Source organism: Aethalodelphis obliquidens, unplaced genomic scaffold (assembly GCF_003676395.1).
Source record: "Aethalodelphis obliquidens isolate GAN/ISIS:26980383/991018 unplaced genomic scaffold, ASM367639v1 scaffold3, whole genome shotgun sequence".
NCBI classification, from domain to species: Eukaryota; Metazoa; Chordata; class Mammalia; order Artiodactyla; family Delphinidae; genus Aethalodelphis; species Aethalodelphis obliquidens.
Genome location: NW_020837947.1, coordinates 30,052,443 through 30,076,511, shown reverse-complemented (window position 1 = coordinate 30,076,511; position 24,069 = coordinate 30,052,443). Strand labels below are relative to the sequence as shown.

The following is a 24,069-nucleotide window of genomic DNA, read 5'->3' as shown; positions in this document are numbered from 1 at the left end:
GCATAGTTTAAAGATTAGATGTAACTGTAAGCAATACAAATGAATAATACTGCCTCATGCAGAATTCTATGTTGGCTTTTATCCAGAGGTGTAGAATTCACTGCTCTTTAAATTTAAATTAAATTTAAGTTTAAGGCATAGTCTATGTTTTTATCCTGTAATGAAAGTAGGAGAAACTGATGTTAAGTATTTTTCTCTAAGATACAAAATAATGTCGCTTTAGAGCTGGTAGTAAATGCAGGTTTCCAAATCATAATTCACTTCATTGAATTTTGGCCCTTTCTATGAAGTGTCTACAAGTAACAGAGCAGAACTGTTCAGTTCAGCCCAGAAATTAGATACATAATCCACAGTGCCACACATTCAAAGTTCATTTGTTTCAGGGATAAGAGATACTTTACTGAACATTGTTTATAATTCACCATCACTGACTTGAATTTAGATTTGAGTCATTCATCCAACAAGCATTCATTAAGCACCATTGTCAGGAACTGTACCCAGAACTGAAGGTCTAAGGATGAGCATGGCACAACTGTCCTGGGGCTTAACTTCTAAGGTTAGGTAAAAAGATGCATCCCATAGGAAATATATAGGTGCTATAGCATCAGTAATAGCTATCAATTGTATTTATGTGTACCAAGCACATTACACATACTATCACATTTAATTTCATTTCATCTTCATACCATCCAGAGACAGGTATTATTGCCTCATTTTATAGACAAGGAAATTGAGGCACAGTTAAGTCAATGGAACAAACTCACACAGCTGCTGAGTAGCAGGCTTGAATTTGCACCCAGGGCTGACTAGCTTAAGTTCCATTCTCTGGGGGACAGTTCTTGTCTCCCTTTCTTATCCACACAGACTGCAGTGGGGATCTGAAGGGGGAGCTATGGTTAGAAAAAGAATTGGAATAAGGCTCAGAAATAATTTTGTACTTTAACACTACAGTACTGTTTCAAAGAGTCATTTAATTTTATTTATGGAACTTTGCCCTCTGGTTGGAAAAGGGATGATAAAAATAATAAAAAAGAAGGTGATCTCACAGAATTTGTGATTAGCCATTACTACAATTAAGAAATACATATGGGGACTTCCCTGGCGGTCCAGTGGTTGAGACTCCGTGCTTCCACTGCAGGGGGCACGGGTTCCATCCCTGGTCAGGGAACTAAGATCCCGCATGCCATGTGGTCAAAAAAATTTTTTTTTAGTTTTTAAATAAAAAAAAATTTTAAAGATTAAAAGAAATACGTACGTATAGTCTTTACATTTCAGGAAAATTAAACAAATACCAGTGAATGGCTTTTATAATTCTGGCTCCCCTCTTTGTTTCTTTCTTATTCTCTACATGTTTAAACATGAGGCCTCCATAAAAAGAAGTCCTCATTTATAGGGCAATTCCATGAAAAGGGGAAAACAACAAAAGGAAGAGTGTCTCACTCGGGCTATGGCTGAGTTAACACTGCTCTTCTGTGGGTGAACCTCCACTCTAGATGGATAACCCCTCCTCCACGAAGCCTTTGCTTAGCTTAGTAAACAGGATCACACTGAATTCACCTTTTCAAAGCCCTTCAGTCTCCTGCTGCCTTCTAGCTATTTGAATAAATAAGTCTTCTCCTCTAGATGTAGGTTTCTGGAAAGCAAAGCAAGTATCTCATTAATCTTTTAAGTTATTTGCTTGTTTCTGATTTTAAAAAGTTTATACCTATAGAAAATAACATCATTTATAATAGCAACCACCCAGAATTAATTAGCATATTGTCATTTTTACTTTGTTTTTCCTCTTTGCCCCCACTAAATCCAGCACATTTCTCTCTTCTCACCAGGCACTCAATGGTGACCTGAATGGCAAACTCAGGCATTCAGAGTCTCAAGGAATAACTCACGGGTCATTAGTCTTAACAGGTCTGATCTTCTTTTTCCTAAACATGGTCTCCATCTTCTTTAAATTAAATCTCAAACAACTTTTGCAATCAATACTTTTTATCAGAGCTTAAATATTCTTAGGTCTGCTGTTATAGTAATTACACAAAAAATGGATCTATTTATGAGAGAAACATAAAAAGCATGGGTGATTTATTCCATATTCTTCTCAATCAGATAAAAGCCACACTCAGTCTAAACTTCATTATTCACAACCTTCATAGGTATTCATATTACGAGAGAAATGTGCAGTTTCAGAAATGTGGCCAATCTCCTTTCTTGGCAGTTGAAAGAAGAAACCTAAAAATGATCTGATAAATTGAATTATGATAATGGTTCCAAGAAAGAACTCGTCATCTTCTCTTCCCCATGAACCATCTCTTCCTTTGGATTTTTATTAAAGTCTTAACCCTAATATCAAGTGTTTCAACTTCCACCTCTACAACAACACTTGTGTGTATTCTCTCCTTATTTCCCAAGCCACTCTCCCAGTGGAGGCTGTCTTTTCCTCTCACGTATACTTGTCCTAGATTAGAGGCTAAACTCCTATCTCTAATCTTCTGTATTCTAAAATCTCAACAACAAATCACGCCATTCCTCTAGTCAGAATGCAATAGTTCCGCTTTGCCTCAAGAGAAACTCACTTTTCAACCTCCTACCCATGCTGCATAGGATCATGTCACAAGACCCTCAAACATTACTAGGAAGATCTGTTCTCTGCGCCTGTGGTCATGGCATTCCAGCCTCCTCAATCCTGAATCTGGCAAAACTGAAATGTATCCATCACAGCTTGAGCTTTCAGTAGGATAGCTAGCTGTTTTAAACACCCCTCAGTTGGAAAACATCTGGATTCTCAAAACTTAAACATACCTTCAAATGTACTGATAAGCTCGGTAAGAAATTAAGGGAAATTTCTCAAAGGTAAATTTATATGTATATATGTTTGAAATCAAAGTGATAAACAAAAACAGAAACTGAGGCTCCTATGAGAATGTATGTCTATACTATGATCCTAGAGTCTCCAGGAATAACGGTGACAGGATAGGCTAATTGAATGATAGGAGAGGGGAGACCGAACTTGACACATATCTCTTCCCCCTCCCCCATTTAGACATAGAACCTGGCCCCCTCAATTTGATACAACTCTAGTGAAATGTAGGCTAGAAAAATCTAAATGCTACCAAAGGCAGCCAATGAGAAAATCTGCTTCTGTCACAAATCTGGGTTAATATGTCCTCCCCAAATTCATATGTTGAACTCCTAACCTCCAATGTGATGGTATTTGAAGATGGGGCTTTGGGGAGGTAATTAGGGTTAAGTAAAGTCACAGGGGTAGGACCCTCATATTGGAATTAAAGGCTTATAAGAAGAAACACCAGAGAGTTTGCTTTCTCTCTTTCTTTCTTCCTGTGCTTGCACAAAGAAGAGGTCATATGGGCACACAGTGAGATGGCCGCTGCCTACAAGCGAAAAGAAGAGGTCTGGGAATGAAACCCACATTACTGGCACCTTGATCTTGGATTTCCTAGCCTCCAGAACTATGAGAAATAAATTTCTGTTGTTTATCAGTTTTCTATCACACATCCATATGAATAGCTTAAAATTAAAGGGTTGGCAAGATGTGAAGTAACTGGAATTCTAATGCACTGCTGATGGGAATATAAAATGGTACCACTACCTTGAAAAGCTATTTGGCTACTTCTTAAATAATTAAACATACACACCATGTAGTCCAGCTATTCCACTACTAGATATGTATCCAAGAGTAATAAAAACATATGTCCATACGAAGACTTGTAAAAGAGTATTCGTAGTAGCTTTATATGTGATAGCTAATCCCAGTGTGGTTTTAATTTGCACTTCCTTAATGAGTAACGATGTTGAGCAGTGTCTCAAGACATTGGACATCAATTATATCTCAGCAAACCTGTTAAAAATCACACCATGCAACACCACTATACTCCCTCTAGAATGGCTAAAAATGGAAAGCACTGGTAATATCAAGTATTTACAAGGATACAGAGCAACTAGAACCATTGCACACTTTGAAAAACTGTCCTGTATCTAGGTTGAAACTGTATTCTTGGGGCAAGAGTAATGGTATGCCAATCCCAAGGGCAGACATCAAACGGCCTTAGAGTTTCTACCTTCTTGTTTGGAACATTGCCACCATCTTTGAACAAGCTCAATCTAGACTTCTGGAGAACATGCTACTATAAAGGAGAGCCCACTTCCCAGCTGAGGACGCCTAGATCAGCCTACAAAGAGCTGACTCCCAACCACATGCGACAGCCCAGCCACCATTAAAGAACCGCCTACACAACCCAAGCTTGTTACAGACCTATGAGTAAGCAAAGCAATAAACAGAAGAACACCTGCCAGCTGATCTGTAAACTATAATAAATGTGTATTTATTTAAAGCCTTTGAATTTCGGGGTGGTTTGGGACACAGCAATAGCTAACTGAGACAAACAAATAAAAACTCTGGAATGTACAGACAAACGCTATATCACACAAAGATGAAAATGAACACATGATTTTCTACACGCAAAAGCGTGGCTACTCACACAGCATGTTGAGGAAAAGAAGGCAGACACAAAAGAGTCTGAATATCTGATTCTCTCTGCATGAAGTTCAAAACAGGCAAAGTTAATAAACAATGACTGAAGTCAGAATAGTGGTTATATCTGGAGAGAAACAGTACCTGGAAGGGATCTCAAGGGCCACTTCCAGGGGAGTGGTATTGTTCTGATTTCTTGATCTTGACTCTGATTCCATGAGTCAGTTCACCTTCTGAAAATCCAGTGAGTCATATACTAGTGTTTGTACACTTTTATATATCTAATTCAGTAAAAGGATTTTTTAAAAAGGAATCGGTAAGGAATTGAACAGCAAATTCACCAAAGAGGTAATATAAATAAAAAGAGCATCAGTCTCTCACCGAAAAAAGCAAGTTAAAGCACTCATAAATACTAGTTTTCATCCATTAGTAAGCAATGAACTTAAAAGACTGAAATATTCAGTACTTGAGAGGGAATGAGGAAATATCGGCACATTGCTAGTGTGTAAACTTTAGAAAGTAATCTAATGAATAAATTAAAATTTGTAATGCAGATAACCTTTACTCAAGGTTAAAGTTTATGAATCTATAAACTCATTTAATCTATAAACTAATCTATAAAGTAGTTAAAATCTATAACTATTTAATCTATCTATAAACTATTTAATATACAAACTCATTCATTTATGAATCTATCCGACAGAAATGAAATCACTAATACATAAGCATACGCTTACAAGAATATTTACTGAAGCACTGTTCATAGCAGCAAAAAAAATTTAAATCACTTTGAATGCACATCAATTGTGGATCGCTGCAAGAATTGTGGTTTATACGTAATAGGGAACTTAATTATATAAATATTAAAGTGTATGTATTATTATAGTTTGACCTGCAGTGATTAAGGGTGGTAATTTGAAAAAGCAAATTTCAAAGTTATATATATAGTTATCCTACTTTTGTTTCAAAAAAGAAGGGATATTAACTCAATAAAATCCTATATAATTCTGTAATTTTTTCCTTGAGCATAAAGTTATAGAAATTAACAAATAAGTCTGTTAACATTGGTTACCCCAGAGAAATGGAATTTGGAAGAAGGGGGACACCGCTATTGTTTCTTTTACACAGTTCACATTTTTCTTGTTGTAACAAGTTTTCATTACATTGAAAATGAAATATGTACACATGTTAGAAAATACTTTTTTAAAAAACTCCCAGCATTTAAATTAAAAATAAGAACATCTAGTCACTTCACTAAATGCAGTTTTCAAATTTTATATCCAATCAGCACAGGTAGACAAAAACATTATACAAAATAGACCCCAAGAAAGAAGAAAAAACGAAAGCATTCTCTTGAGAAACAGTGCACAGAACAAACTCCTTAATCTTTCAACTAATGAGGGATAAAATTTCAACAGTTGTGATCTCTTTTCAAGATTGTTAAAGGTCAGTCCAGGAGGACATCATATCATATACAAATTTCATATGATTATTAATTCAAGCTGAAGAAGAAATAAAGTAGTCTTTAAAATATCTTTTAGCACTTGGAACAAATACACTTCGAAATAAAGTGACCAACCCAAAACTCCATTGGAATTATTTGCTATATGAGTGGAAAATATTACTCAGAGTACTGACATTTCCTGTTTATCATTTAAAAAAAGAACTTAGTTCTCTAAACTTGTAAATCTAATTCAGTTGTGAATCCTACAACTTCTTGCAATGAGAGCTTGCCTTACATAACAAATAAGGTACGCTTGGCAGGCTAGTTCTTAGAGGAACCAAGCTTTATCTAAAAAGTGAATATAGAAACAAAAAGCAAAGATAGTAGAAAGAGTGAATGGCAAATTATAAAGAGCTAATATACCATATGAAATCCAGTTGGATATAAATATATTTCAATGTTTCCCTCTTTTTAATGTCTCATAAAAGTCAATGAAATCAAAGTGAGTTTCACAACTGCTCTAAATTACTGGATAGTTACATTTAAGTAATTTAGAGCTTTTCCAAAAGCTCTAAAAATTCTTTCATTAGAGATTATTAAAAGATGACCGAGTAGAAAGGGATATAACTCTTGGGTATATTTTTTACCTTAAAATTGTTTTGTATTTCATATACTGAAGACACAGATAAATAACAGCAATTTGGGATTTATGACCTAAATTTGAATCACAGTTTCAATTAATTAATTGGATGAGGAAGGCAGTTTTGTTTTTCATGAGACTTCATTTTCTGCAACCATGAAATAAATGATGACAAAAGCAAACAGAAGGTTTAGAGTGTCAGAGTAAAATATAAGTATATCATATGCCTTTAGAGCAGATGCTCTACAAGCATTTTCAAATAATTAATCTGTGACTAGGTACTGTCTCCATTTTGCCAATGAGGAAAGTGACATCCAGAGATGTTTAAGTTACCCAAGGTCACACAAGTGGCAAATGGGAGAGCCAGGATTTGAAACCAGCTCTAAGTGACCATGAAAACAAGGTCCTCGATACTTAGGTTCATATAAGTTCAATAAATTGGGTAAGCTCCCACTGCTAGACTATAGGGATATGTTTTATAATATTAAATCCTCTGTGACATTCGGAAAGTCATCTAATTTTTCTGAGCCTCAGTTTCCTCATCTGCAAAATGACATAAGTAGTAAGTAAAGCACAGTGCCTGGTACCTAAAGAACAATCAACAAATGTTTGTTTTTGAAAACTCAATATTCTTAAAGCACTTTCAGAGTAATCTTGAGAAGACAGGAATTATTACTTCCATTTTGCAGATGGGTATATACTGATAGCAAGATCATAAAAGGTAAGAGGGGCATATTCAATAACAGACCATGGTATTTACTGCTGTGATGAAACTGTGTTCAGTTTCCATTCAAAAGGACTAATTTGCCTTGAAGTCATGAAGTTAAAATCGGCTATTATGGAGAAAATATCCAATTTCATTAATAAAGATAAATTTGGAAAGTCTATGGAATATTTTAATAATTATGAGAAACATTCATCTTTGGAGGGTGGTTTTAAAGAAATATTTCTTCAAAGCTCAGGCAATAAATAAATAAACTATCTCGAGATCTTCTAGGTCCATGATTCAACAAAATGAACAGCTAAGTGATACAAACCTCTTGTATAAAGAAGTCCACGCACATTACATACTTGTAAACTACTGAGAAAACTCGACCAATGTTGACAATGCGAGTGGATGTCCAACAAACTCAATAGTCAAGTCACCCTACAGTGACTGGAGCTCTGGGGAAGACCTCTCCCTTCCATAAGAACTGAAAGGCCATCACTCTCTTCTGAGGAACTGTCTGCAGCTTTTCTTTAAAGAACTAAATGGTTATACGCATATGTGTACAATTAAGAGGTAGCCTTGGTTTCTATTTTAGAGTGTATGATGCAACTTGCCAGAGTTCTAACGTTAAGTAAAACTATAAGTTCATGACTGGGGATAAAGCTACACAATGGTACCATTCAAGATAAAATCAGTGACCCCATTTAGGTAGTGAAGGCCACAGTCTACAGTCCCTTTCAATATTGGACACTAGGGGCTTTGGCGTAGTATGCCCAAGGCATTCTCTGATCAAAAAATGCAGTTACCCTGACAACAAGTAACTGCAGGGATTCTGCATTCTAATCTGACATGACTATGAATTTAAAGTTCAGCCAGCCCTTCTGGTTAGCTCTAGCACAGGCAGATGTTGGCCGGAGCATCAAGGATTCTTTGAGACATTTCTTCCTCAGGGAAAAGTATACGAACAGGAGAAGTATCAGCAATGAGTAAGTTATGTAACTTCTCTAGGCTTCAGTTTCCTAAAATGAGGATAATACTACTACCTACTTTCCTAGAGTTTTTTTATGAGGATTGATGCCTCACAGAATGTACAGTGTTCTCAGTAAATGTTGTCTTTCATCTCGTGTTATGTTGGCGCTGAAGCACGTAGACAGGGAGGTTGCCTCCTGGTCATCCTCACCACACCTGGATCCTTACCTAAGATCCATCTGGTTGTACTTTCCCCCAAATGATTCTTTCCATACAGCATGGGACTGTGCCCAAAACTTTACTGCTCTCTCCCTTCTTTTTGCCTCAGCTGCCCGTACTTTGTAGTTTGACACCATGTTCACTTGCCGGCTCTGGGGTTTCTCTGTTATGCATGTGTGCATCTCTTCTCCTCATCTAGACTGGAACATCATTGGGGTGAAAGGTTATGTCTTATATTGCCTTGTATCTGACAAAAGACATAGAATTTTCTGAAGTGGACACTCACTAGACACTCATTGATTCTTCTTTGCGATTTAGAGGATAGTATGAAGGTATATTTCTAGCTGATTAAGCATATTGTGTATTAAGTACACGTCTGATTTCTGAAACATATCACAAAGTGGCTCTCCTACATTCTCAGGACTTCTCACGCCAAGCTAAAAGGCTGAAAGGCTCTAGCACTTATGTACTCAATAACAGTTATTTACGTGGTCTGACCATCAGTCAATATTTAAGATTCCACATAGAGCAATTCAGTGGGATTTCAGTGATGAAAAGATGTCTCTTTGTTGGTAATGGAATGCATTCAAAAGTCAGGAAGGTGGTCTTCCGTATACAGTTTCTAAAATGGATCCGTTACATTATAAGCATTAATGTATAGAGTTAACTTCAAGGTGTACATTTCCCTAGAACATAAGTCTTTTTTCCTTCGTAGGAGAAAGTATCCCATATATCTGAATTAGTTCATGTTGAAATTTTATAATGAATGTCAGCTGTGGCTCCAGGAAACAGCTGGTGTTTTCGCCTCTCCACTTGCACAAAAAATGTGCAATGCATCAGGAATAAACTATCTCCAAACCATAAATTGCTTAAATCTTCATGTGCAGACAACTAACAGTGCGTTTCAATAGTAGATGTTTGATGCGTGTTCAATTTTTACAACATTTGTTGAATAAAACAGTGTATTACTATGAAAATATGCACCGATGCTATGTAATATGAAGAGCATTTTACTAGGTGCTATAAAATATAATTTAAGTATGGTCTCCTGGGAAATTTTAATACATATAAAACAGTGATTCTCAACCACAGAGTTCATATCAAGATTGCTTAAGGAAATTTTCCAAATGACAGCAACAACTACCACTAACGTAAGGGCCTGGACTTCATCCTAAAGATTCTATCCACATGGTTCTAATATGTACCCTAGGTTAGGAGTCAAGAAAAATATAATTATTCAATGAAGCAACACTCAGCCATAACTTTTTTGATATGTGAATGTAATATTCTTCTTCATAAAACAGATATATTTTTAAACTCTTAGGTATAATCTGAATTTCTGATGTAGAAATACATTCATTTTAAATGCACTGAGAGGCCTGATATTTTAAAGAACACAACTGTGCAGCCTTATAAACTTGAATAGTAAATAACTGATTTATTTAAACTAAGTTTCTACCACATATATACTTTTCTCTACTAATTACTAAAAGCTCCATTCATAAAAACTATAAGAAATTTCAGTGTTGCATTAAAAAGGAAATAATGGATGTCATCCTGTTTTGAAAAGTATAGAATTTTTTACATTGAAAATAGACATCAAAATAAAATTGGCGAGTTATATCCCATGAGAACACACACACACACACACACACACACACACACACACACAAATTATCTTCATTCCTTTTATAATTTTTAGTATAACTTTTTATTACAGTTTATTTTATAAATTGTATGAATGTGTCGATTTATTTTATACACTTCCAGTTTTATCAATTTCAATATTTCACTAAAGGCATAGAATTTTAAGGGTTAAAGATCACTTAGAACAACCTCTTGGTTATACAGATTTATAGTCTTTGGACTGTGTTTTTAACATGAATTCAATCTCTTGAGAAGCACTGTGGTGCAGCCACATGAGTGATCACCTGACCAATGGTTACTGCAGGATTAGAACCCACACTCAGTCTGGGTCTTAGGCCACTCGGAGATATCAACACTTCAAGACCTCTCTCCAACAACATGGCTCTTCTCGTTTTTAGGGTACTTTTCTCTAGGCACTTTGCCATACATTTAACTTCCAAATGGAGATGTTAGTATTTTTTCTCACATTGCCAGTGAAGGGCAATAAAATAGGTCGTTGCCATTATTTTCACTTAACTCTGAAGAGGACTGTAACTCAGCTTATAGAGAAGGCTACAGGCTTGTTTCCAATGATCCTTATGCTACAAGACATGCCCAATCAGATTAGCAAGCTACCTTCTTTCCACTGAAGTTCCTGTCTCCCTAACATCATCTCTGAGATCTAACGTTCCGTGCCCTTTGGTATCCATATGCCTAATCTTTCACCTAATCAGCCTAAATCGAATTGTATTTAAATGACTTCCTAAATCACAAATGAAACTTTATAGGTGTCATCTCTCGTTCGTGAGCATTTCCAATCCCCAAGAGTGAAAACAGTAGGCCTCTGTGTACTCAAATGCCATCCAACCAGGTCTAAGTCAGTTCCCGGGATCTTTATACTGATATTTCTGGAAGGTTCCAGTGGGATCTGCTCATGTAGCCCTCTGTCTATGCACTGATGCTATAGGACATAAAAGTAGCCTGGGTACTGAGTAACTTATTCACATTATGTTTCCTTGATATAGATCACCTAGAAAAATCCTAAGTCCTGGGCTAGTAGTATTGTAGAGAGAAAGATCCACTAGTTTTGCTATGAAGATCTGTGTTCAGATCTTTGCTCTGCTTCACAGAATTTGTGCAATGTTAAGCAAGTTACTTATGCCTGCCATGCCTCACTGCGTTCATCTGGAAAGTGGTGGTAATTCAACTAACCTCAAGGGAGGCTGTGAAAAATTCAACAAGATAATGTATTTAAAGTAGCAAAAACATAGGTAAGTATTTTGCTTACATACTTAGCTTTATGTGAGTAAAAGTCATTCGTATCTTAATATTACCACACTTCTCAATCCTATAGTGCCATCAACATCTAGAATCCAAACTAAACATCTTAGTACTCTTTCAATAGAAGTGCTGTTAATTATTTACCAATTTTTATAGCCAATAATTATCAACAGATGGGCTAATGCTTTTCAATTTTGTCATCCAACCTTTTGAACTACTTAAAAAAAAATAGATGTACTAGATTGGGGGCAGAGTTGGGTGGTAGAAGAGCAACAAAGAATAACAACTATCTTTTAATGTCGGCTGAAGATCACTTAAGGCCATAGAGTGGAAGGCTAATGGGTGACCTAAGAATGTGAAAGAATATTTCCCAGAGGTTAGTCACCAGCTGGTTTTTATCCTTACTTAGCCAGAACAGGAGGAAATTAGCTTAAATTTCCTTCGGTTTAGAATAATGGAAACAAGCTATGAAATCTAATTCCCAGGGAATCTTTTCGTCAAAATAAAATAGAGACTTACTGCCTACCGTGGTTTCAGTGCGGTCCTGACTTTAAGTATGAGAAAATACTAGATGAATTTATAGTCATCCATCTCTATAATCCCCATCAAGAGAAGAAAACAAGCAATTATGAGCCGATTATGCAACAGGTGTCTTCACTTGTAACCATTTCCTCTTCACTGGAAATTGTTTTTCCTACCTCACAAGGGAAGATGCACACTGAGAGTTTAGTTTGCCCAGGGTCACTGAGCTAATGAAAAGCAGAGTTAGAACACAACCCCTACCTGTCTCTAGAGTCCATCCTGTGCGCTGTGCCAACCTATAAGCCTTCCTCACCCTGGCACTCTTGATTCTATCCTTATTTTAAAAGGACATTATTCCCAAGATTTAGAGTTATTTAGTTGTTTGTCTGTTTATTTAGAGTTATTTTATTTGGATTATATCCAAGATTTAGAGGTACCTGAAAACCAATGTAAATTGGGAATATAGCTAGTACTTATTGAGCTATCTAATATATGCCAAACATATAAGAACTCTACAGATATTATCTCATTTGATAATGACAGTTACCATTTGAGACGAGTACTATTATTATCCCCATTTACAGATGGAAACCTAAGCCTCAGAATGTATGCTAAGAGAGCCTATGACCAAGGGACTAAAGAAGGAGACTTTTAACTTCAAGAAGGAGGGCTTTTAACTTTAAGGGAGGCAGTGGGGTCCTAAGCACTGTCACCCTGGCATGCCCAGGGATAGTGAGAATGAAGTGTAACAGGAAGTCACACCACAGGGCATCCAAACCCCAGCACAGATTTCACTTTTAGTTTTCAGCAAGTTGTAGATATTTAGAAGTAAAAAAGAGCCAATTGAAATCATCTGGGCCAATCCATTTATCTTACAGACAAGGAATTTGAGGATCATGGTGAGGTTAAGCACTTTCTCTAGGGTCAGAAAGCTAATTAGAGACAGAGTTAGCAATAAATCACTTCCATGAAAAGACATGCTTTCAAAGTGAATTCAATTACCTCCACTTTCAAGTGGCTATTAAGAACACCCATGTAGCTCGGCAATCTCCAATGTTTCCGTGAAGTCAGTATAACCCACGAGGATCTAGAAAGAACTTGGCAGCACTGAACAATCTAAGTCAGCAATTTTTTAAATGTGCTAATTTGAGTCAACTCATTATTGCTAGGGGCTGTGCTCTTACCAACTTCTCTTCTGTTCAAAGTTATAGTTTTAGCCACAGTAAATGCCCAAGTAATTTCGTCTCTTCTCTGGTAGATAAAAGCTGTACAACATTTCAGATAGTCTTAGATATACTTGGACATAAGGGTAAAATTATTTTGGTATTTTGGTATTTACAAATTTTGGATGACAAATTCCCAAAGAAGAAGATTCTTATGTTTTTACAGCATGATTTTTTTCTAGAAGGTCAAAAATCATCTGTTTTGTCAATCAGTGATGAAATCCACAGGTGCCAGTGGTCATGCATTGGCATTAAGAATTTAATAACCACATATAGTGTTGCAAAGTATTTAAAAGGAATGGAAAGTATATGTACGTGAAGCATACTTTGAAAGCTAATTTCTTTCAACATACTAAACAGATCTATCTGAAGAGCTAAAGTTTGCCTTTAGGAAATATGGTTGAATTAGGAAAAGATAAAAGGGAAACATCAGGAAACCCAAAAAAGTACTATAGAGTTGGACTGAAAATGGGAGAACATACAAACAACTGTTCAGTCAACAGTCAATAACAAACACCTACTAGTCTGCCACAGAGTAAAGTGAAACACACAATGAAAGAATGAGAACTAAAGCATGGAGTCTGTGAAAATGCATCGTGATGACAAACCAAAATACTATTTCCATCAGGGGGCAAAAGATCACATGAACGAAAGTATATTTTGAAATATCATTTCAGGGAAAAAAGGAAGATACACTGACTGAGAACAGATCATTCTAATAGTTGTCAAATCATGTAGCTTGACACTGAGAATTTCCAAGTTTTACTAAATTTAATCCTGAAGTCTTACACATTTTCAGAAATAGAAACCCACTATCACACTTGACGTTTCAGAATGTGTTAATGCTAAATTTCTCCAGTTGATGGCATCTTTCTATTTCAAAAAGAAGAAGGAATGAACATAATAGGGAAACTGGATGGCAGTGTTCATTTAATTTAGTATATAAAGTCAAAGTTTCATGCCGTGTGTCTAGCATAGGAAAATCAATTTTTGAGTGACTATTTCATGGCTCTACAGTACTCTGGCTTCAAGGACATTTCATGGTTATTCGGTGTCAATTGTGCTTAGATTTTCTTATCCTAGGAAACATTCCCCAAATTAAATCACTCAGATTTATGAATGCCAGCAATGGAAAAGAACAGCGGCATCTAATTTCATGTCAAGAAAGATGTTCTGTCCACAAGTATAAAGCACAGCATTTCATTTCTTGTGTAGATTGCTGAAGAGGAGAATGCTGAGTGTTTTTTCCACTCAACTTCACGTTTCTCCTGAGCAGAGAGTTCTCAAGGTGGCCTTCCTAAATGAAATGAGCAACAATCTCTGTTTTATTTGGAACTCTGACTGTGTAGAAAGGGTTGGCTGTTTTGGAATCCCTCAGAAACCCAGAAGCCTAACAAGATGTTTAACAGATTAGCAACTGTGTATCACTAGTGATCAACATAATTTTATTTAGTTACTTTATTTAACAAACACTATGTGCCAGGTCCTGTTCTAAATTACAGATATTAAATGCTTTTGATTCATTTAATGGTCATAACAACCCTATTAGGTGAGAACTATTATACCCATTTTTCCAGATGAGGAAACCGAAGTACAGGACAGTAAATTCTTTGCCCATGATCACACAACGAGTGAAAGTAATCTTCTCTTAAAACTCAGCAATAGTCAACCTTCTAGCATGATGTTTGTCCTTTTCTGGACCTTCACACAAAATAGTAGTTTTCAGTGAAAAGTCATTCAGAGAGCAAAACTGAAAATAAATGGACTGATAAGAGTAGTTGAATTTATTAAGACTCTTCTGTGTTAGATACTGTACTAAGTGCTAATAAAATTTTTTTTTAAACCTGCTATTTAATCTTTAGTCTAAACAATCCCATCAGGAAAGTATCATTCCCATGTAAAACTGAGTTGTACGTGATTAATAACTTTCCCGCCATTCAGTGACTAGTAGAAAGAAGGAATTCAACCCTGGCCCAACAAAGCCTAGAACCCGCCCTACTGCCTCCCTATTAGGGAGTCATCCCTTTTAAGGGGAGATGACTAAGGATGGTGAGTCAACCTGGCTGTTTTTCTTTTTCCTCCTCTTTAACATAATAAGCCATCAACAACTATTTATTAAACTGATTAAGACACATCCGATTTAAACAGATGAATTAGAAGTTTAGTTCATCTGTGGGGAAAATCCCCTGACGCTGAAAGCGCCTCAAGAAAAATAAAAAGTGTGTTAAACCAACTGACAGCCCCAGCTTCTAGCAGAGTACATCCAAGCATTACTGTAAGTTGGGATAATGATAGTATATTGACTAAAGAGAGTGGAAAGAATCACTTTCTCTAAAAATTTTAAATTTGGGGTAATATCACATATTTGGCAAAGCTCAAATAGGGTCATGCTTAAATATGAGGAGATGGGCTGGAGGGTGGGTCTCAAGAGGGATCACAGAGATGATCTCATGTGAGAAGTGTGGTTTTAATATAATTTACCAAGAATTTTCTTTTTCACAATCTCCATATCTGTCATCTGACAACATCAACATTTTCAGGTCATAATTTTAGACATTTTTTGCAAGCATCAAAATACAAATCAATAAACTGGAGTCACAAGTAAACTGGAACGACCAATAATTTATATCATAATCCCACCTTTCCTATGGATAAAATTATTTATCTTTGTTATAATTTTAGAAATTATTTACTTTATTATTTTGTACTTTAGTAGTAAATCATTTTTATCATTATATGATTAAAATTTAAGCTGTAATTAGTATTTTGAATTTTAGTCATTTCTATTAAATGTATTCATTGATCAAATCACTGATATATTTTATTTACCTGCTTAGTTTTATAGTTATTACAACTACTAAATGTATACTAGGCAATACTATCAATGTTTAAACTTCAATTATAAACATTTGCTTTAAAATAGAGTCCAGAGAATACAACTGATTTCTCATAATACTAGTGTAATCAATATGTTCTTAAAACTCATTGCAAATGACACACAACATAATACAATATAAAAGCAATGTTCTTTTTTCTGAGAAAGCACTTTTTGTTTGTATCAGAGAAGGACTGAGGCTTTTTCATGCAGCCAATGTGTGGGATATAAAATAAGGAATAAGGAGAAGCACTTAGCCAATGGATTTTTGAAATACAGGAGTCTTTGGTTCTATGAAAAGAAGATGCACTTTTCTTAAATTATTAGAAATCATCTCTGCTAAGGAAAAGAGAATGGAAATTAGATAACTTCTTAAGGTAAATTAGAAATCTATGAATTCTACTTTAAATATTTATTAAAATTTTGTTGTAAACTGCAAATTAAAACCATTTTTGAAAGACTATCTCAAAATTTATACAACCTAAATATTTTCAATTTATTTTCCCAATAGAGCTCTCTCTTGTTTTTGTGTTTGTTGTTTTTTGTATATTATCCTATTTGAGTTCATTTGCGACTTAAATGTTTCATAATACTTAATGACTTAAAATATTTTAGGGATTACCAACAAGCTCAGGAATCTGGTCTATAAGCGGTATTCATGAGTAATAAGAGTTTAAAATTTTAGCTACCAACCCTCTGCCCGGAAACAACGAAAGTCTGTATAAGCCTTGCTCTCCAACCTGCCGCCCCTCCCTCAAATCCCCTCTTGTTCAGGGTAAAGAATTTTTGTCATCTTACAGAACTCCAACCACTGCAAAAAAACCCAAAGCAAAACAAAACAAAAAAAACTGCTCCAAAGCCTTTCCAGTCACTGAGATCCCTCTTGATACCTATGAAGACAGCAATGTGAACCCGAAAGTACTTAATTCAAAGCACACCCTTAGATAATAGATGCACACATATCTGAGTTTTACTATGATATGCTTGTGACGGGAAAGCTAGCTAAGACTTCTTGGATGAGGTACTAAGCAAATACCCTACATAGAGGGTCAGAACATATACTGCCATCCCTTAAGTGTAGACAAATGTTTTTATTTCATTCAACTTAATTATTAGCATTAATAAAAACAAGAATAAAAATGCATTCATGTAAGTGGTTAAGGACTTTACATCCTATCAATTAACATCTACTGAAAAATGAATCAAGGACCTGGTTTGTGAAACATTTGCTTAACCTATAGTTTTACATTTGACCCTTAAGCCAGGTTCCAGTTAAATTTACTGCAAATGACACATAGTAATGTATGACACACAGTATGTATAAATATACCATTCTCTTTTCTGAGAAAGACTTTTCATTGGTTTAAGGGAAGGACTCAGGCACTATATTAAGTATGTAAGAAGAGAATTTGCATTCCCCTTTCACACTCAAGAAATAGAAACTAACATTGCATGGAGGTGAATTGACTCATCCACAGTCACACTGTTGGTAAGTCTTCTGATTGTAAACATAACCTACAAATATTTAGGACTACTTATTAATTCAATAAACATTTCCTCTCTAAGTAGTTATGAATCATTCTGTAAACAAAAGGCAGATCTGTGCCACTGGAGAAATACATTAGAAATTAACAAATTTAAATCACTCTATAGAATGTGCTCAGTGTTTCCATCTTTGCCAGAATGGTTTGAGGTTGGTAGGAAAAGTGGGACGAATAACCCTCTTTTACAGATGAGGAAATGGGGCCTGCAGCGCTACCCCAGAGTGACTTATCTGAGACCACATAGTTAAAGAGCCAACTTGCTATTTGAACCCTCGTATTTCCCTCTAGATTTCAGAATCTAGAAGTTTCTCCCTTTCTCACATCCACACTACTTCATTACATAGTCTGGGGGAGGACAAAAAGTCGGCAATGTCTGGCCTTCTGAATGTCTGCAGTATTTTGTGTGCACTATTTAATTCTATCTTATTCTTTCTTGTGTCTTGGTCACGTCTCCTACAATCTCACTGTAGGTTCTTTGAAAGCATGAAACATATATTCAGCCTCCGTGGAACTGCCCAAACAATTCCTAGCACAGAGCCAAGGACTTGTAACTTTTTAAAAATACTTGTTCAGTCACTAACTAGATGCAAAAGTTTTGGGAGACCTCTCCCTAGAGGAGGTGGGAGGGAATTAGATGCCACCGGCAAATTAGGCTTTATTTATTCCCCATTCTGTGTTTTACAATTCTGTAGAAATTCACTACAATTTTCTTATTTTCAAAAATATACTGTAACAGTTATTTTTATGACAATATCCAGTATTTTCAATGAAGCAGATATTCTCAAACAATATTGGGGAATGTGAACTTCCCAGATAGAATTTATTGATACATAAATATATGATTTTAAATTGCAATTCTAATCATTCCAAATGTTGGATTGTTGCCTACGAAATAACCAGAGGTGTACAAATGCATCCCCAAACTTTAACCTTTAAACATATAGAATTAGGAGACAAAACACAAAATACTAGCTACAATCCGAGTTTCTCACTAAATTCAGTGACTTTTAGGACAGTGTGTGGGTCAGATAAGCCAGTTCCTTGTTCTCTAGGTAACTTTTAAATAACTGAAAATCACTTCTATAAATTTGATATTATTTTCGTTTTAAGAACAACAATTTCTCCTCTGTTCATACAAACTAAGTTTAGCCTGTGAGCGAGTCACATACCTTTACTACATGATGCTTTTCCTGGAGCACAGGAATCTTAAACATTTGGCACCAATATGTTGTACCTTTGTTTGGGATGGGGACCTGTCTTCAAAAAAAAGGAGAGGGGGACAAAAGTCACATTCTCTTGACATTCTATTAAAAACAATAAAACAATAAAACATTTTCAATAAACCCACCCCTAGAACCATAAAAACCTGAAAAAATACTTACGTCCTGATTTACCAGGTCAAAGTATGGTACGGCTGTAGACAACACATTGGTTTTCTCAGGATTCAATAACCGCAGACTCTTGGTACCACGACTGGATTCGTGGTACTTAGGACCCGCTTCTCCCACATCTTCGTGGTGGTAGGCCCAGATCACCCTCACCGTGCTCTCCTGGTGATCAGACAGGGGCATGATTATGTCTCATGAGAGCACTTTCCTTACCACTGAATTGAGTTCAAAGAACTCTATTCAAAGCAGGATATAGAAGCTCAAAAAAGAGAATAATGACATTTGGAGTTATCAATACGGTCTCTCACATGAACTGTGTAAATCTGATTAAGTCATTAACAATCCAAGTAGATGAGTTCCTTTTTGGAAGAAATCATCTCCCCCATGCAAGATCATGTGTTCCAAAACAGAATGAAGGACAACTGATTCAGTAGTTACGCTTTCATGCTTACGGCAACGGTAAGTCATTGTCACGCTAAACCTCCAAACTATCAAACTAGTAGTTACCAAGCAAATACTCTTGTTAAGCAGCAGGGGTTTGGGAAAATTACAACCTATTTTTATGCAATGGAACATTTTAGGGAAAACAAATAAATAAAATGAAAATTAAAATGACTTCCCAGGTCAGGATTTTTATTTTCACAATAGATTTTTCCCAGACACTAGCCCACTCACATGTATGTATTTACAGAAAGTGGAAATACAGCAGGAACTTCTGATTTTAGGTTTGTTTATTATCCTAGAATCTATCTATGGTCATTTTATGAATCCTGGGAATTTCCTAGGGACTGGGGTATCCCAACTAGGGAAAGCACTGTCAAGTGAAATCGGTTTCCATTTAGTAAATGAGAGATTGCCCAAAGGGCAGCGGGGCAGTGGGGAGGCTTTGCTGGGGTATAAACAGTTCAGTGCCCCCACAGATAAAGATGACTTTGCCAGATCTTTGTAATAAGAACTCTGAAAATAAATAATAAAACAAAAGCTATTTATTTTAAAAGCTATATTCTTTCTTAAGTCAAACAACTATAATTGTTACTCCAATTAAAGTATAATTGCACTGTATATTACGTAAAAAAGTGGCCCATGTCTTTGCATGTGTTTTTTTTCTTCCTCTTTTACCCTTTATGCTGACTGTTAATCAAATTTGCTTCAGATTTTTACATTCCCATTTTTAAAGCTTTGACTCAGCAAATAAAAACAATAATTTTGTTGGTCTGTACAAAGTGAAATTGATTCAAGAAATTCATGGAAACCTTCAAAGTACCACATGAATTTTAGATCCTCTAAATACCTAATTTGCATATGCACAAAGATGTTAATTTTTGCATGATGTCTGACAATAAGAAATCTTGTATAATATGTTGACAGGCAATTTTCAAGTCTACTATTCATCTTGACTTTAGAAATTTACAAAAATGAATCAGTTACAATTCAGATGAATTACAGCCTAATATTCAGTATCATAATTCTCTCTTGTGTAATACAATTTTTCCAACCTTTATCTATTATCTATTTTAAAACTTTATAAAGAAGCTAAAACCTTTTATAGGTAAAAATCTCACACACTTTAAACAGCTCTTCAAAATTTTAGATTCACACAAAAATTGCCTTCATTGAAATTTATAGCCTTAGATTTTTTGGTGGCTTCTAAAAGAGAATTCAAAAATATTCCAAAGACTATGTGACTTTGTTAACGGTTATTTTAAAATATTTGTTTCTTTTTATTCTGTAAAGTGTTTCCCAATTGCAAATGTACACTCTATTCACGCCTGCATTCACTGATAGACTCCTTACCGTTATACTCTTGTCATTTATGTCACATGTATGCAGTTCTCTGGTAAATTCAATTATTGTGTGTGTACTATTTTCCATGGCATATTCTAGGTGGTAATCTTGCTGAACATCTTTTTTCAATTCTCTATTTGCGTTTGTAAAATAATCCTGTGGAAAATATGAAAAAGAAAAATTAGGATGTCCTAAATTCAGGGTGAAAATAATTTAGATTAAGAGTATACATATATCACCTTAAAACATTAATTCTCAGTTTGCTTATTACAAACCCTGTATTTATAGTCATTTTTTAAGTCCTGGGAATTTCCAAGGGGCTGGAGTATGGGATACTCCATAGTTGGGACTAGGGACAGTTCCCTAGGAAACTGGTCCATATTTTGAACTTCTGGCCCTTCAGGAAAAGGCAGTAATGGATTTATAGTATCACAGAGCATTGAAAGAGATGGAATGAATGAATATTCACAATTGCTGAGTACTTTTTCCTCATTCTGCAAATGAAAAGAACTTCAACACTGTGAAATGGCTTGCTCCAAATGAAATAACTAGTTCATGGCAACACCAGGACCAGGGCCAGGGTCAGCACTTTTCCACTGTTACACCTTGTGGTGCTTCCCTTCTGCACTCCTAAAAGCTAGGAGACCCATCCTGAGATTATAGGTTGTTTTAGTAGGAGCTTCAATGGCATATGTTTATTAAAATGAAATGCAATGGGAAAATATGGAAAGAAATGACACTAGTTGAATTATAAGATATTGAAAAGCTAGGGACGTTTTGTTTTGGTGGTTCAGCTATAATTTTCATACTAAGCTTGTTCAGTGGTGTAAGACCACTTCTGGGAGGCAGACAGATGCAATGGAGAGGGCGTGGGCTTTGAGATCAAACGACTAGGATCTGACCCACAGCTCTACTCTGAAATGTCTTGACGAATTGTTGAAGTCAAATTCTGAACTTCTGTTCTAACATTAATAAAATTGAGATGACATGTACTTATTTTGTGGATTTTGAAAGATAAATAAGTGAAATAGTATATGAGGGAAAAACTGCCAACCATGGTTAGAGCTCATTCAATGCCAGTCTCCTTCCCTCTTCTGCAATTAGAGTTTGGTTTTTCCCGAAAATATTCTCCATGCTTTTTACCATTAGCTTTCTATGTTTAGAGTTATAAAAATCACGTTGTTAATTTTTATCACTAACAGAAGATTATACTGGTTTTTCAGTACATGAGGATGTTTTATTTTTGATGATCACAAAGACTTGATGTAGAATAAACATGTTGAAACATAATTATAATTAGTTTTTCTAACACTAAAATTAACATTTGAAGAAACGATTGCATGCTTGACAGAGAAAATACAGTGTACAAGAGAAGAACCTTAAATTGTCTATAACTGTCATACTCAAATGGATGGTATTTGGCATTTCTATTCCTAGCATCTATTTTCTTGTTTTTGGCCGTGCGGCATGTGGGATCTTAGTTCCCCAACCAGGGATCATACCCGTGCCCCCTGCAGTGGAAGCGCAGAATCCTAACCGCTGGACCACCAGAGAATTCCCTCCTAGCACCTTTTTAAATTAGCTATCAAGTGTGTGTAAATTTGATACCCAGGGTACCAGATCTACATACTGTTCAGACCCCACATTATCAGTAATGCACAGAGCCTAACTAACCTCTTTCACTCTGGTAACAACTACAACTTACTGTGTACATTCTATAGTTTAATCATGTTACACGTATTAACTCATTTAATCTTCAGATCAAGTGTATGAGATAAAATGAAGCACAAAGAGGTTAGCATCTTGCCCAGGGTCACACAGCTGGTAAGTGGTAAAGCCGGTATTGAAACCGAGGCAGTCAGATCCTAGGTTATCCTTCTTTACTGTTCTACATCATAGTGGCCACGGCTGGAAAAGGACGGGTTAGTTTCTATCTTTCTGGCTACAAAATCATCTTATCAAGTTTTTTTCACATAAAATGTTACTTCTTCTACTGCTGAAGTCAGGGTTTGTCCAACATTTTTTCCTGAGAACCAGCTGTAATTGTGGAAGCAATTCAAATGAAATATTCCTATGATACTATGGTTTTCCCACTTTTGATCACATAGATTTCAGTATGTAAATGAAATAACAATGCCTGTGGGCAACAAGGGATTTAGATAAACTGACTGTGCCTTTACACCAAGCTCACATTTCATTACATGATTCAAGTAGTCACAGTTTTTGCAAACAGAAGGAATACAGTACAAAATGTAATCAGTTCAAAGAGTAGAATAATTATCCCAGTCTTGCAAATATGTTTCCAAAACCTTAGTCCCACAAAATATCCAGCTGGCTTGCCAATTTTCCATTTGTTTTATTTCCACTCACCAAAACCAATTCCTTTCAGCTATTCCACCTTTTTCTGGCTTTTCAGATAACATAGCTATGACAAAGCAGGAGAAACTTCATTCAGGACTTACTGAAAATCCCTTGAGCTCATCTGCCTCATGTAAACCACTGAGTCTTCAATATTCAGAAAATTGATACATGAGAGAATTTCAGTTATGATACATGACAGCTCACATCTTGCCTTCTTTCTAGTATAAATAATATTACTTAATGGAATCATTAAAAAATCAATCTAAAATACGGCAGGAATAATTCAAAAAGAGTCATGTACCAAAATGGTCATTGCAGCTCTATTTACGATAGCCCAGAGATGGAGACAACCTAAGTGCCCATCATCGGATGAATGGATAAAGAAGATGTGGCACATATATACAATGGAATATTACTCAGCCATAAAATGAAATGAAATTGAGCTATTTGTAATGAGGTGGATAGACCTAGAGTCTGTCATACAGAGTGAAGTAAGTCAGAAAGAGAAAGACAAATACCGTATGCTAACACATATATATGGAATTTAAGAAAAAAAAAATGTCATGAAGAACCTAGGGGTAAGACAGGAATAAAGACACAGACCTACTAGAGAACGGACTTGAGGATATGGGGAGGGGTAAGGGTGAGCTGTGACAGGGCGAGAGAGAGGCATGGACATATATACACTACCAAACGTAAGGTAGATAGCTAGTGGGAAGCAGCCGCATAGCACAGGGATATCAGCTCGGTGCTTTGTGACTGCCTGGAGGGGTGGGATAGGGAGGGTGTGAGGGAGGGAGATGCAAGAGGGAAGAGATATGGGAACATATGTACATGTATAACTGATTCACTTTGTTATAAAGCAGAAACTAACACACCATTGTAAAGCAATTATACCCCAATAAAGATGTTAAAAAAATAAATTAAAAAAATAAGGCAGGAAAAGAGAAATATAAAACAAAGAGTAAATGGGACCAGCAGAAAACAAATAGATGTAGTT

At 35.8% G+C, this 24,069-nt stretch overlaps 1 protein-coding gene across 1 annotated transcript in view; it reads right to left on the bottom strand.

The window, feature by feature from the left end:
* The window catches only part of MOXD1 (monooxygenase DBH like 1), an 84,239-nt gene that overhangs the window by 38,529 nt on the left and 21,641 nt on the right, over positions 1-24,069 (bottom strand). The window contains exons 2-4 of the mRNA XM_027086218.1: positions 20,718-20,864; positions 18,918-19,085; positions 18,705-18,788 (exon numbers count right to left, since the gene is read on the bottom strand). Coding sequence (XP_026942019.1) covers positions 18,705-18,788; positions 18,918-19,085; positions 20,718-20,864 — 399 coding nt within the window. The remainder of the gene's footprint in view (positions 1-18,704; positions 18,789-18,917; positions 19,086-20,717; positions 20,865-24,069) is intronic.